This window comes from Dryobates pubescens, chromosome Z (assembly GCF_014839835.1).
Source record: "Dryobates pubescens isolate bDryPub1 chromosome Z, bDryPub1.pri, whole genome shotgun sequence".
NCBI lineage: Eukaryota > Metazoa > Chordata > Aves > Piciformes > Picidae > Dryobates > Dryobates pubescens.
In genome coordinates this window covers 26,769,838-26,784,677 of record NC_071657.1, presented here as the reverse complement: position 1 = coordinate 26,784,677, position 14,840 = coordinate 26,769,838, and the positions used below count along the sequence as shown (strand labels likewise).

General features: G+C 46.8%; 1 protein-coding gene across 1 annotated transcript; it reads right to left on the bottom strand.

The window, feature by feature from the left end:
* Positions 1–225: 225 nt before the first annotated feature.
* IDNK (IDNK gluconokinase) lies at positions 226–14,408 on the bottom strand. Its single transcript, XM_054178041.1, has 5 exons — positions 14,304–14,408; positions 14,107–14,137; positions 13,640–13,726; positions 7,193–7,236; positions 226–1,201 (listed from the first exon to the last, which is right to left on the bottom strand). The coding sequence occupies exons 1-5, from the start codon at positions 14,339–14,341 to the stop codon at positions 847–849; spliced, it is 555 nt and encodes a 184-aa protein (XP_054034016.1). The 5' UTR covers positions 14,342–14,408; the 3' UTR covers positions 226–846.
* Between the last annotated feature and the right edge of the window lie 432 nt (positions 14,409–14,840).

Here is a 14,840-nt window from a genome sequence, read left to right as displayed (position 1 = left end):
CTGGCTGAGGTAGAAGACTAAACCACACCAGAGAAGGCCTAACTGTGACAAAGTTAGCTTTTCCAAAAGAAGGAACTGTCTAGCAATCATGCATGTACCTTAGGCTACTGCCTGACTCACTCTTCGCTGCATCAATGGGTATGCTTTGGGCATGAAAGACTCAAGTTCAGAGACAATATGACACTTTATTTCTAAAGCTTTCCATACAATTATATCAATGTTGCCTCACCTCCACTATCTTTTTTCTCACGTTTTTCAGCTTAGTATTGAATGCATGCAGTAAGAATTCACAAAAGCTCTCATGGAATCACCAGTGCTCTGGTGAGGTTGGCAAGAACACAACCACAGAAGCTACAACTTGAGACTGGCAGTGTCAGACATGGAATGTCATCATGCATGTTCCTGCCTCTTGTACTTCTAGAAAAATAAATGTACTGTTCCTAACAAAGCTATAAATTATTTAATCACTTAGCAGCCAATGTGCCCATCTCCACATTTGACAGATTAAAAATTAAAATGAAGGGAACAAAGTGTTTTGTGTGACCTTAGCAGGGTTTCCAAACACAAGCTCTTCCTAACCTTACAAGGATTTAAAAAATTGAGTGTTTTTTTAAATTTCACCTTATGTGTGTTTTACAGAGGTATGACAAAAATGTCAGGAGTACTAAAGCAGCTCTGAGTATTGCAATCCATTTAAGTATCAGGGAAAACAAGTAGTTTTGATTTAATAATTAACTAAATAATTAAAGTGCCCTTCCATTCCCTTGATATCCTTAAGGGTATTTCTGTGTATCTAATCCATAGTTCTAATATATCTAATATATCCAATCCATAATTCTGTGTATCTCACTCCAGAGAAGCTTCACACTGAAAAATGGCTCTTTTAATCTCCAGCACTATTTCAGGCAGAGATTTTTCTACACTGACAGTAATAAAGTTTTCTGGTGCACTAGGAGGCTCGAGGGTATCAAACTGTGACCTGAGAAGTTCAGGTGGCATAAAATGTCCTCTCCTTTTTTCCAGGCGGCCAGCAATGATGTCTATAGGCCCATCCAAGTGTACAAAGAGGATCTTCAGTGCTGAGTTTTCTCCTGGTTGCTCTGGCTGATTGTTTTCAATTGCTCCACAAACTAATATACGTCTATACATCTTCTTCAGCGCAGAACAGGCAAGAATTGCATGTTGTCCAGATAAGTCTTCTCTATCAAAAAGAAAAAACAAAACAAACAAAAATAAAATACATAACAAAATGGCTTCTTAGTTCCAGTGAGCAAGGGAGACAAACCCTGTGTAATGGGTTGGGGCAGATCCCCTCCCCACCACAGGCAGAAATAACGACTCAGACAAACGGATTGCAAAAGTGATGAAAGTTTAAATAGAAAGCAGTGAATGTTACAGAAAACCCAAAGCGCAGTGACAAAGAAAGATCCCATCCCCACCTGAGGGTGCATCCAAAACCCCCAGGGCTCCTTCTTCCCCCTCCCTCTGCTGGGCTAGTCTCAGCTGGCCAGGCCTGAGACTGCCCATCCCCCTGTGGCCTTGGGCCCAATCAGGCCCATGGCCGGGAGAGCTCTCCCCCAGTTACCAAGTCTCGGAGAGGGAAGGAAAGAGAAAGTGCCAGACTCCGCACTGGATCTTATAGTGGTGCAAAGAATTATGGTAGGAAATACACAATTTCCTGTGTCCATCCCTCTGGGCTGGACTTCTGGACACAGGAAGTGAATGCACCAGGGGGGCACCCAGCTCAAACTACAACACCCTGGATCCTTGGGAGCAGCGGCATCTTTTTGTAATTTTGACAGGATTTTGAAAGAGTTTCCAATGCAGGTAAAGATGTCACCTGAATGTGAGGTCAGAGCAGCCAGCCTCCTGGCACAACCTCCATCTTGATGGCCTTCTTTATTAGCTGCTATTCTTTCCTAAATTAAATTCAGTTCTCATACAAGGAAGTGTCATAATCATTTCCTTAACTGCTAGGAAGAACAGCAACATCCATTCGAACTCCCATCCATTAACTATAAAATTACTAATCTGTAATGGCTGTAATGGTGGCTGCTGAACAATACCAAGCTCTGTTCTTAAATATGCATGCAGACATACTTCCAACACCTATTTTTACTGTCTCAGGTGGTGGGGTCAGGGAGCAGTGTAATACCCCAGAAATCCATGAGGAATTAGTTCGGGACCTTTCAGATCATCAATTCAGTATTCAGTATCACTAAGGTTGGAAGAGACCTCAAAGATCATCGAGTCCAACCTGTCACTACTGCCCACCTGCTGAGCCACTTGGACACTCACAAGCCCATAGGACCAGATGGGATCCATCCTAGGGTGCTGAGAGAGCTGGCAGATGAGCTGGCCAAGCTCCATCATTTTCCACCAGTCCTGGCTCACCAGAGGTCCCAGATGACTGGAAACTGGCCAGTGTGATCCCCATCTACAAGAAGTGTCGGCTGGAGAAACCTGGAAACTACAGGCCTGCCAGCCTGACATCAGTGCCAGGGAAAGTGATGGAGCAGATTATCTTGGCACCAATAACTGCGCACCTGAAGGATGGCCAAGGGATCAGGTCCAGTCAACATGGATTTAGGAAGGGCAGGTCCTGCCTCTCCAACCTGATCTCCTTCTATGATCAGGTGACCCATCTGGTGGACGTGGGGAAGGCTGTGGATGTGGTCTACCTGGACTTCAGCAAGGCCTTTGACACCGTCCCCCACAGCAAACTGCTGGCTAAGCTGTCAGCTCGTGGCTTGGACCGCAACACTCTGTGCTGGGTTAGGAACTGGCTGGAGGGCCGAGCCCAGAGAGTAGTGGTGAATGGTGCCACATCCAGCTGGTGGCCAGTCACCAGTGGCATCCCCCAGGGATCAGTGCTGGGCCCCAACCTCTTTAATATCTTCAGTGATGATCTGGATGAGGGGGTTGAGTCAGTCATCAGGAAATTTGCTGATGACACCAAGCTGGAGGCAGGTGTTGGTCAGTTAGAGGGTCAAAGGGCTCTGCAGAGGGACCTCGACCGACTGGACAGATGGGCAGAATCCAATGGGATGGCATTTAACAAGTCCAAGTGCCGGGTGCTGCACTTTGGCCACGGCAACCCCATGCAGAGCTACAGGCTGGGGTCAGAGTGGCTGGAGAGCTGCCAAACAGAGGCGCACCTGGGGGTGCTGATTGACAGCTGCCTAAACATGAGCCAGCAGTGTGCCCAGGTGGCCAAGAAGGCCAATGGCATCCTGGCCTGTATTAGGAATAGTGTGGCCAGCAGGAGCAGGGAGGTCATTGTGCCCCTGTACTCTGCATTGGTTAGGCCACACCTTGAGTCCTGTGTCCAGTTCTGGGCCCCTCAGTTTAGGAAGGACATTGAGACACTTGAAGGTGTCCAGAGAAGGGCAACAAGGCTGGTGAGAGGCCTTGAGCACAAGCCCTGTGAGGAGAGGCTGAGGGAGCTGGGATTGTCTAGCCTGGAGAAGAGGAGGCTAAGGGGTGACCTCATTGCTCTCTACAACTACCTGAACGGTGGTTGTAGCCAGGAAGGGGTTGGAACAAGGGGACACAGTCTCAAGCTGCACCAGGGGAAGTTTAGGCTGGAGGTGAGGAGATAGTTCTTCACTGAGAGAGTCGTTCACCATTGGAATGGGCTGCCCAGGGAGGTGGTGGAGTCACCATCCCTGGAGGTGTTCAAGAGGGGACTGGACATGGCACTTGGTGCCATAGTCTAGTGATGAGGTCTGTGGTGACAGGTTGGACTCTTTGATCTTTGAGGTCTGTTCCAACCTTAGTGATACTGTGATAACTGTTATAGATTTCCTGCAACAACACTCAGCAGCAGCACTGCATATGTGTATGCTTCAAGTTAAAAACCAGCATGGATGCAGGTAAACTAATGCCTTGCACATGTGTATTTTTAATAAGCAAAGTTTCTCAAAATAAAGCAAGCATTAAACTGTAGGTGTGTGTGCTCCACTAAAAAGCAAACTCAGAATTTGCTGCTTTGTGAAGAGTGACTGAAATCCCTACCTAGGAAAATGCATTTCATAATGAAATTAAAATTATGTACACACCTGTTTAAAAATCATGCTATGTTCATCAGATTTTGCTTCACAGGGAATTAAGAACTTGTAACACCTACTATTATCACCTAGGTGAACCAATGCCACCCTCAGCTACTTGTAAGTACTTGTAATCAAACATTGGCATTAGGCTCTTTGAAAGTACACTTGCTTTTGAAGAGTGAATGAACCCATGCTCCAATGAAGTACTGTAGTAGTTTTAGGCTATGCCTTTAAAATTTCACTGCATATTTTGAGCAGAAGAGTAGAAAAACATAAATAAATCACTATTGGGCATAAAAAGGAAAACAAAAGGTTATTCTAAACAAATTCATTGGGTAACTGTCTGGGATAACAGGAGCTGTATCATAACAATTCTTCCCATTTCCCAATTCCCATTCCTTTTCTCTTCTCTTCTGATCTCAGCTGTTTTGCTTTGCTCAGGAGAAGATAATGTGCTTCTGGCTGGCCTTGGGATAAGTCCAACCCACTGCTTGTCTCTCTCCTTCTCTCTCTCTCTTGGGACACAGTGGACTGGGGGGCAGTGGAACAGCTTCTTGGGTCTTTTGACCAGGGTGGGGTTTCTTGTTGTTCGCTAATTGTAAATATCAGTATAATATTGTAAATACTGTATACTTTGTACATATTAATTGCATTCCATTGTAGAGTGTAGTTTTTGCTTGTAAATACAGATTCATTTGCTTCTGAGTTGGTCTGGCTAAAAGTTAATGCTGGGGGAATACTTCAACCCACCACAAGCATGCTCACCAAGTAACTAACAGCCACTGTGTAAAGCCAGGATAAACAGACCCTGCTCTCCCAGCCTTTGCTCATTTGAGAGATGCTCCAGTCCCATCATCATTTACATGGCCCGTTGTTGGATGCTCTTATCTCCTTCTATGATCAGATGACCCGACTGGTGGATGTGGGGAGGCCTGTGGATGTGGTCTACCTGGACCTCAGCAAGGCCTTTGACACTCTCCCCCACAGCAAACTCCTGGCCAAGCTGTCAGCCCATGGCCTGGATGGGAGCACACTGTGCTGGGTTAGGAACTGGCTGGAGGGCCGAGCCCAGAGAGTGGTGGTGAATGGTGCCACATCCAGCTGGCAGCCAGTCACTAGTGGTGTGCCCCAAGGATCAGTGCTGGGCCCCATGCTCTTTAACATCTTCACTGATTATCTGGATGAGGACATCGAGTCCATCATCAGTAAATTTGCTGACAACACCAAGCTGGGGGCAGGAGTTGATCTGCTGGAGGGTAGAGAGGCTCTGCAGAGGGACCTCGACAGGCTGGACAGATGGGCAGAGTCCAACGGCATGAGATTGAACACATCCAAGTGCCGGGTTCTGCACATTGGCCACAACAACCCCATGCAGAGCTACAGGCTGGGGTCAGAGTGGCTGGAGAGCAGTCAGGTGGAGAGGGACCTGGGGGTGCTGGTTGATGGTAGGCTGAACATGAACCTGCAGTGTGCCCAGGCAGCCAAGAGGGCCAATGGCATCCTGGCCTGCATCAGGAACAGTGTGGCCAGCAGGAGCAGGGAAGTCATTGTGCCCCAGTACTGTGCCACACCTTGAGTCCTGTGTCCAGTTCTGGGCCCCTCAGTTTAGGAAGGATGTTGACTTGCTGGAACGTGTCCAGAGAAGGGCGACAAGGTTGGTGAGGGGCTTGGAGCACAAGCCCTATGAGGAGAGGCTGAGGGAGCTGGGGTTGCTTAGCCTGGAGAGGAGGAGACTCAGGGGTGACCTTATTGCTCTCTACAACTAACTGAAGGGGGGTTATAGTGAGGCGGAGGTTGGTCTCTTCTCCCAGGCAACCAGTACCAGAACAAGAGGACTCAGTCTCAGGCTGTGCCAGCGGAGGTTTAGGCTGGAGGTTAGGAAGAAGTTTTACACAGAGAGTGATTGCCCTTTGGAATGGGCTGCCTGAGGAGGTGGTGGGGTTGCCGTCGCTGGGGGTGTTCAGGGCGAGGCTTGACAGGATGCTTGGTTCCATGGTTTAGTTGATTAGGTGGTGTTGGATGATAGGTTGGACACGATGATCTTGAAGGTCTCTTCCAACCTGGTCTAGTCTATTCCTATTCTAGTCTATTCTATTCTACTCTACTCTATTCTATTCTATTCTACTCTATTCTAGTCTATTCACTATGTCCATGTCTGTCATAGTAGGGAGCCCAGAGCTGGTCACAGTACTTCAGGTGGGGCCTCATCACACTGATGAGGGTGAAAGGATCACCCCCCGCTCACCTATTGGCAATGCTTTCTCTGATGCAGCCCAGGATCTTGCTGGCCTGCCTAGGCACAAAGCACATTGCTGGCTCAGGTTAAATGTTGGTGTCTACCAAAGCCCCTTGCAGGTCCTTTTCTGCAAAGCTACTTTCCAAGTGGGTGCCCCTCAGTGTCTGTACTGGTATCTGGGCTTGTTCCCCACCAGGGGAAGACTTTTCACTTCTTAAACTGCATGAGTCCATTTATATAGCCTGTCAAGGTCCCACTACATCAGCCATGTTGTCATAGAAGAGTAAGTGGTGCAAGGGAGATCTGGTGATCACCTAGTCCAAACCCCTGTCAATGCAGGTACACTTACATAAGGGTGCACAGGACCACTTCCTGCTGGGTTTTTTAAGTCTCCAGAGAAGGAGACTCCACAACCTCTCTGGGAAGCCTGTTTCAGTGCACCGTCACTCTCACAGTAAGGAAGTTTCTAAGGCTCAAATGAAACCTCTTGTGTTCTACTTTGCTCCCACTGCTTCTTGTCCTATTGCTGGCCACTGCTGAGAAGGACCCAGCCCCATCATCTTCACACTAGCCCTTTAGATATTTGTAAGATCTCAGCCTTTTCCAGGCTAAAGATTCCCAGGTGTCTCATCCTGTCCTCATAAGAAAGATGTTTCAGAAATTATTTTCACATAGATAGCAGAAAACCAACTATCACTGGCAACAATTTTCCCCACAAGTATTATTCAGCGATTATCTCACCCTCAGCAGTTATTATGACAGTTTAGGTTAGTGAAGATAGAATGGCTTTACTACCTGCAGAATTTATTTACTACATTCATGCCTTGGAGTGCAGTGGGAAAAAATACTTCAGGTACTTTTCTTGGGTTTAGCCCAAATTCCTTAAAGCTAGATGTTATCTTACCTCCTTAGTATATCATGCAATGCACAAAGCCAGGGAATTCTGTCCTAGAAAGAAAACAAGGTATTTCAAAGCTGTTTATGAAATTGATTTGAAAGTATTGTTTCTAACATCTAGAACATTGGGCTAGAGATGAAAATTAGCACTGAACTGTAGACCAAGCTCAGTTTTGATTCTCTTTCTTCCTAATGCAGATTTGCTACTACCGTCTGAAGTCTTACAAAAAATGCTAAGTATATTACCAATAAGATGGTTTCAGCAGAGTACTTTTTACTGGGACTGGGACTATTTAGTCTGGAGAAGGCTGAAAGGGTAAATCTTACTAATGTCTACAAATACCTGAGGGGTGGGTGTCAAGAGGAAGGGGACAGGCTCTTTTCAGTGGCACCCGGTAACAGGACAAGGGAAAATGGATACCAGCTAGAATACAGGAGGTTCCACCTCAATATGAGGAAAAACTTCTTTACTGTGAGACTGATGGAGCACTGGAACAGGCTGCCCAGAGAGGATGTACTTTTCTTCTCTGGGGACTTTCAAAGCCAACCTGGATGTATTCCTGCATGGCCTGACTCAGGTGATCCTGCTTTGGCAGGGATGTTGGACCCGATGATCTCTTGTCATTCCTTCCAACCCCTAACATGCTATGACTCTGTGACAGATACCTAGATGTATCTGCTGGAATTAATATGTATTTACATTGTATTTAATTGTAGCATGGAGATTGTAAACCTTGAAGGACAGTCAACTTCTCTATTGCTTCTGTTACACAATTCTAATGTACATTGTCACATTGTCCTGGCTTCATCTAAGACAGGGTTAGTTTTCTTCATAGGAGGCTGGGACCAAACCCAGGACAGAACAACTGAGCCAGCCAGTGGGGTATTTGATACCACACAATTGTCATGCTCACTATATACATGGGGATGGCTGTTGCAGGCAGAGGAGGCAATTACCTGGTGGTGTGCTTTGGTTGGTTTTGATATGGACAGCAAAGATCAGCTGCATAGGCTGTGTGGAATTTTATATTGCTCATTTTATACATTACGTCCCCCCACCCCCACAACTGTTGTTATTCCAGGTCTTAATTTGTTCTTTATATTGTTCTATTAAACTCTTGTTATGTCCTTTTGCTCCAGATTTCTCCTTCCTGTCCTTTGGTGGGGTAGGTGCATGAGGGGGCAGATCTGTGAGTGGCCATGTGCGGCTTGGCTCCAGCTGGGCTTGAAACTATGACAGTCATTTTTTGGCACCCAATATGGGGCATGAAGAGTTGAGGTAACAAAACATAGGACCAAAGCCTGTTAAAACAATTTGTTATGCTCACTTTTTACCTTAGTTAAATAGTCCCTGTTCACAATATGGGTCCCTCTGTTTGCAGGGTGATATTACATAAATCCTCACATGCTCCATGTATTTCCTGCGGTGATGTTTATCATCTTGGGGAAATGGACCAAGTCTATCTTATTGCTGTATTGGACATTGTTGAAAGTGGTCATGGGGTTAACCTGGTATTTGGATGCTGCATTCTCATTTACTAGCAGTCCCAGCCCACTGATGGCTGAGGCAGGGGAGGAGACTTTCTCAGCTTTCAAGAATTTTGAACATCCTCAGGGTGTCCATGCCAGCATGCTTGTGCTGCTGTGCCTCTTACACACCTTCCAGGTCTTGTACAGGGTTAAACAAAATTTTTCCAGGACTACCACCCCGAGATCTGCCCCAGAGGTGGAGCGTTATGAGTGCCAGGCTGTGTGGAGAGTTTGGGCAAGTGCCTAGGTCAGTGGTCAGCCCCAGTGTTCACAATTTCACCCCTGAACTAGTAAAAAACCCTGATCAATTAATAAAATATTTGGAGAAAGTATGTTATCAAACTGCCAAACCCCAGAAGAAACAAATCACTGATTTGCTGAGGCCTTGCCCAGGCCTCTCAAGCCCTTTTCAACACTCTTTAGTACCCTCAAGGGGAAGAGAAGACTTTAGTGGATACTGGTACACAGTGTACCTTAATGCTACCAAGCTATAGAGGGCTCAAACCCATTGGTATTTCTGATGTGACAAGAGAATCTCCACAGCTGAGTCTAGTGGAAGCTGAAGCAAGCCTAACTGGGAATGAGTAGCATAAGCACCTCATTGTGACTGGTCTAGAGGTCCCATGCATCCTTGGCAAAGACTGCCTCAAGAGAGGGTCTTTCAAGGACCCAGAAGGGTACCTACGGACATTTGTTATAGCTGCTCTGGAGACAGAAATAAATGGGATTTCATCTCACCCAGGCTCTTGGAGGACACTTCAGTGATTGGGTTGACAAGTGTTAAAGAACAGCAGGTGCCAACTGATAGTGGCAATATTGCAACAACTGAGACTCCCTGATTTCCATCCATAAACTGATTCATCAACAGGAGAGCCCAGAAGTGACCAGCAAAACCCTCTGACCCTTCAACAGCCCCACATGGGCAGTACAAAAGTCTAATGGACAATGGAGACTAAGAACAGACTGAATGAAGTTATGCCAGTGATGAGTGCTGCCATGCAAGACATGCTGGAGATTCAATACCAACTGAAGTCAAAGGCAATGAAGTGGTAAGCCAGAACCGACATCACTGTTGGATTCTTCTCTATTCCTATAGCACCAGAGTGCAGGCCACAGTTTGCTTTCAGTTGGTGGGACATCCAGTACACCTGGAACTACCCCAGGGGTGGAAAAACACAGCTCCACTATTTTCCTTAGACTGACCCAGACTGAACTGGAACAGGGTGGAGCTCTGAAACACCTGCAGTACATTGATGACATCATGGTATGGGGTGACACTGAAGAAGTTTTTGAGAAAGGGAAGAAAATAGTTTAAACCCTTCTGAAGGCCATTTTTGCCATCAAATGAAGTAAAGTCAAGAGACTTGCACAGGAGATCCAGTTTCTAGGGATAAAATGGCAAGAGAAGAGTCACCCAATCCCAGTGGATGTGATTAACAAGTTTACAGCTTGTGTGTCCATCCACCAATAAAAAGGAAACCTAGGCTTGCTTGGGTGTTGTGGGATAATGGAGGATGCATGTCCCAGACTACAGCCTTATTGTGAGCTCCCTCTACGAAGTGACCCTGCAGAAGGATTTTCAATGGGGTCCTGAGCAGCAACAGATCTTTGAACAAATTAAACAGAAGAATGTGCATGCAGAAACCCTTGGGCCAGTCCAGGGAGGATAAGTTGTTTGAAACACCCTACAGGGAGACTTCAGAAGAGAGTACCTGGGGAGTCCCAAGGCTGATGCTAGGATTTTGGAGTCAGGGATACAAAGGATCCAAGGATAACTATACTCCAGATGAAAAAGAGATAACTGGCAGCATAAAAAGAACTTAAGCTTCCTAAGAAGTGTTCGGTACTGAAGCTCCTCCTGACACCTGACTGCTGGTATTGGGCTGGATGTTCAAAGGAACATCACAAAACTGATGCCACATGGAATAAGTGGGTTGCACTGATAACACAGCGGGCATGAATGGTGAGCCCTAGCCACACAAAAATCCTGGGAATGATCACAAACTGGCCAGAAAGCAAAGATTTTGGGATGCCTCCAGAGGATGCGTTACCATATAACAAATGAGAAGCAATATGCATAGTTCACTGATGAGCCTTGTCACATGGTGGAAAAACACTGAAGGTAGAAGACTGCTGTGTGGAAAAGCTGCTGCAGGAAAAGGTGAATGGAGTCAGTTTGCAGAGGTGAAAGCCATCCAGCTAGCTTTAGGGAAAGCCATCCAGCTAGCTGAGTGGGAAAGATGGCCAGTGCTCAGTCTCTACAGATGGTGGCAAATGCCCCATGGGACTGATTACAGTAATGGAGGAAAGGCAACTGGCAGCACAGACGTAAATCCATCTGGGCTGCTGAATTCTGTCAAGATATTGCTGCTTGGGTAGGGAACCTGGTAGTGAAAGTATGGCACACAGATGCCTATGTACCCAAGAGTCAAGCCACTGAAGAACACCAAAACAATCAGCAGGTGGATCAGGCTGCTAAGACTGAAGTGAATTTGGTGCATTTGAATTGGGCAACATAAGGCTAGATAGCTTTGTTGGCCCATGATACCTCAGATCATCAATGAAGAAATGCAACATATAGATAGAAGTAAGATCAAGGGATGAATTTGACTGTGGACAGTATCACACGGGTTATTCATGCATGTGAAATGTACTGCAATCAAACAAGTCAAGGGGTTAAAGCCCTTGTGATATGGAGGATGATGGCTAACATACAAATATGGGGAAGCCTGGCAGACTGACTACGTCACATTCGCACAAACCTGTCAAGGCAAGCACCACGGACTTACAATGATGGAAGCAACATGGAGACATACTCGGTGCCCCATGACACTGCCCAGAACATCATCCTGGGCCTTGAAAAGCAAGACTTACAGCAACATGGCATCCCTAAGAGAATAAAGTCAGAGAAAACATGACTCATATTTGAAACCACCTCATAGACACCTAGGCCAAAGACCATGGCATTGAGTGGGTGTATCACATTCCCTACCACACACCACCTGCTGGGAAGATCAAATGCTACAGTGGAGTGCTAAAAACTACACTGACAGCAATGGTGGTGGAACCTTAAAAAACCAGGACAAGCATTTGGCACAAGACACCTGGTTAGTTAACACCAGAGGATCTGCCACTCACACTGGCCCTGTCCAGTCTGAACTCCCACATACAGCAGAAGGGAATAAAGTCCCCATAGGGCACAGGAAGAATACATTAAGGAAGATAGTCTGGGCTAATTGTGTTTTAGGCAAAGGCAAATCCATCCATGGGATTACTTTTGCTCAAGGACCTTGGTAGATAAAGTGGGTGATGTGGAAAGATGCAATAGTCTGTTGCATAACACAAGATGATCTAATTTTGGGTGAGAACAGCCACTGCATTAAATTGCATAACGCTAATTGTAAAATACCTCTTCTGGGCGTAACACAGATGGTATACAGTAAGAGGTGGATCAAGTTTTGGGTTTGGCTACTATAGGGTTCATTTTCTTCACAGGAAATTGGGAGAGGCCACACACAGGACAGCCAGCTGAGCTAGCCCCTGCAGCATGCAATACATAGATGTAATGCCTGATAGATAAGAGGGGAACTGGCTCAGGCAGGTGCATTGGCTTTCTGGTGAGGGCTTTTGCATTGAGTGTCACATTGTGTTACTCATTTTTATATATTATTTTCCTTACCATTGTTGTTATTCCTGGTTTTCATTAATTCTTCATATTGTTCTTTTAAATCCTCCTTATCTCAGCCTGCAAGATTTTATATTTTGCTGCAGATTTCTGCTACCAGGGAAGCAGGGGAGCAGTTGTGTGAGCAGCCACATGGGGCTTAGGTGCAGCTGGGCTTAAAATCACAACATATCATTTTTATGTCAGCAGCAATCACAAATAAATGTAATCATAGTCACAATTTTGCAACACTGTTGCTCAGTAGTTAGGCAAATACAATGTGACTGATTAGATGCTTCTTATAATCTTATTTTAAATTTTAAGCTCCCACAACCTTTTGTTTACCTGTTGAGCACTAAACAATTGCTCTCATTTAATCTTTCAGTGCTCTTACTACTGGAAGACTACAACAAATGAAAACGTGGACAAATAAACACAACAATTTTTTGCTTTTGTCATTACAGAGTAACTTCCCACTGGTATCCAAGAAGGTGCTGGCAATTTTGCATCTGTGGTGTTTCAGAAGATACACTGCACTCCTGAAGGGCACTATATACCGGTGATTTAGTTACTCATTTGTGCAGTGCTGCTTTAGATGACATACTGGCTTATATGAACTTCCAGCCACTAGTGAAATATTACAAAGGTTTTAACAAGAATATAGAACATTACTTTTCAGTCCATAGCAAGTGTTTTGAAGAACTCCCTAGTTTAGCTTTATGTTGTCAGAGTTCCAACAAAAAGTTCAAGAGGTGTTACCTTGTAACTTTCCTAATCTACTCAAGTAGCTGAATTTTTAATTACTGTAAAACTAACCCTGGTAATTTTTAGCTGTTTAGGCCAAACAGGATAGATGCATATAAACCAGAAGATTGTGGAGTAATCACTGCAGTAACTGAAAGTGATGAAATGACACTGAAGTACATTTCAGTAGAGATATTTGTCCATCTTCAGATATTTAACTCAAAGAAGCAGTGTGTAATCTAAAGCTGCAACTCTATATATTAACACAGAGGAAGAGATTTCTGACAAATCCTGCATCAGCATCAAACCCATTGTGAGTTACACTTAAATAAACTGCCCTTTTTTATGCAGAATCATTTGCAACACAAGAAATCTCTCTTTAACCAACTGGAGACCTATAAATTCCACCTATGCTTACAGTCAGCCTAGGCTACTCAAAGTACAGTCTATTTTAATGCAATGTGCCAAAGGTTACAAAGATAAGCAGGACAATGCCTGCTCTTTCAGGGTTTGTACCTCATCATCTAGTGGTATTCCTTCTGCCATCTTCTTTCTGTTCTCTGGTGAATGATAATCGTCAGCATCATAGAATTTCCATCCCAGCTAAGAAAAAACAAAAAAACCCCACACATTCAGACAAACCATGTGAGCTAATAAGGATCCCAGAATAACACCTAAGAAATTACAGGCCTCTTGCACCACAGCATGATTCACCATTTATGCCATGATAATTCGCAAAAATTACAAAGTGTACTGCGCAGCAGCAACAGCTGACGCAGCAGGGCGCTACGCTGAAGACGGCGCAGGCTACACGGCGCTGGTGACAGCCACTCATACCCGCGGCTCGGGGGACACGCGGGCCACACTGCCGAGATGCCGCAGGAGGGACGAGCTGCCTGCCTGACAGCTAGCTAGAGGCTACGCAGCGCAGCGCGGGAGGCTTCCCACTGAGCGACGCTGTCAAAGGCGTAACACTGCCGTACCTTCGCCGCCAGCTGCTCCCCAACCGTGGTCCTGCAGGGAATCAGAGAGAGACGGTTACAATCGCTCCCGCCCTTGGGCAAGGACCCCCCACTCGACCAGCCTCTAGGAAACTCTGGCAAGAAGGGCCGTAGCCCCCAGCGGAGACAGCCCCCTGCGTCCCGCCTCTGCTCCGCCCCGCCGCCTGCCCGGTACCTACTTCCCCGAGCCGCTCACGCCCATCACAACCACCAACATGGCGAGCCCGTTCTCCGCGCTGCTCGCGTTTCGCTGTGTCCCGGTGCAGCTGCCCGCTCCTGCTCTTGCGCGGCGACACAGGACCGCACCCTGCGGCCGGCCCGGCCCGGCCCGGCCCGCCCTCCACCGCGGGAAGCGTGTGCGGGCCCGCCCGCGGGCAACGGGGAGGGCGGGGCCGGCGACGGGGCGGCCCTAACGGGCCTGTGAGAGGTGGCAGAGGGCCTGAGTCCGGCGCCGCGGCCGTGACACGCTCCTCGACAGCCCCTTCCCGCGCCCCGTCTCCGGGAACGCGGTGCACGGCCGTCGTGTGCCCCGCTCTCTTCCCACAACTGCTCCTTGTGCTGAAGTCGCCTGCTCTGCTCCCTGACCTCTTCAGTCTGCAGCTTTCCGGCCCGGCCCTACGTTCCTGTCCCCGTGCCCCCCAGCTCTGCGTTCGCTAACTGCAGCCTCGGCAACACAGGCTGATGGGAATCATTGCTGCCCTGCGTGGTGCCGTGTG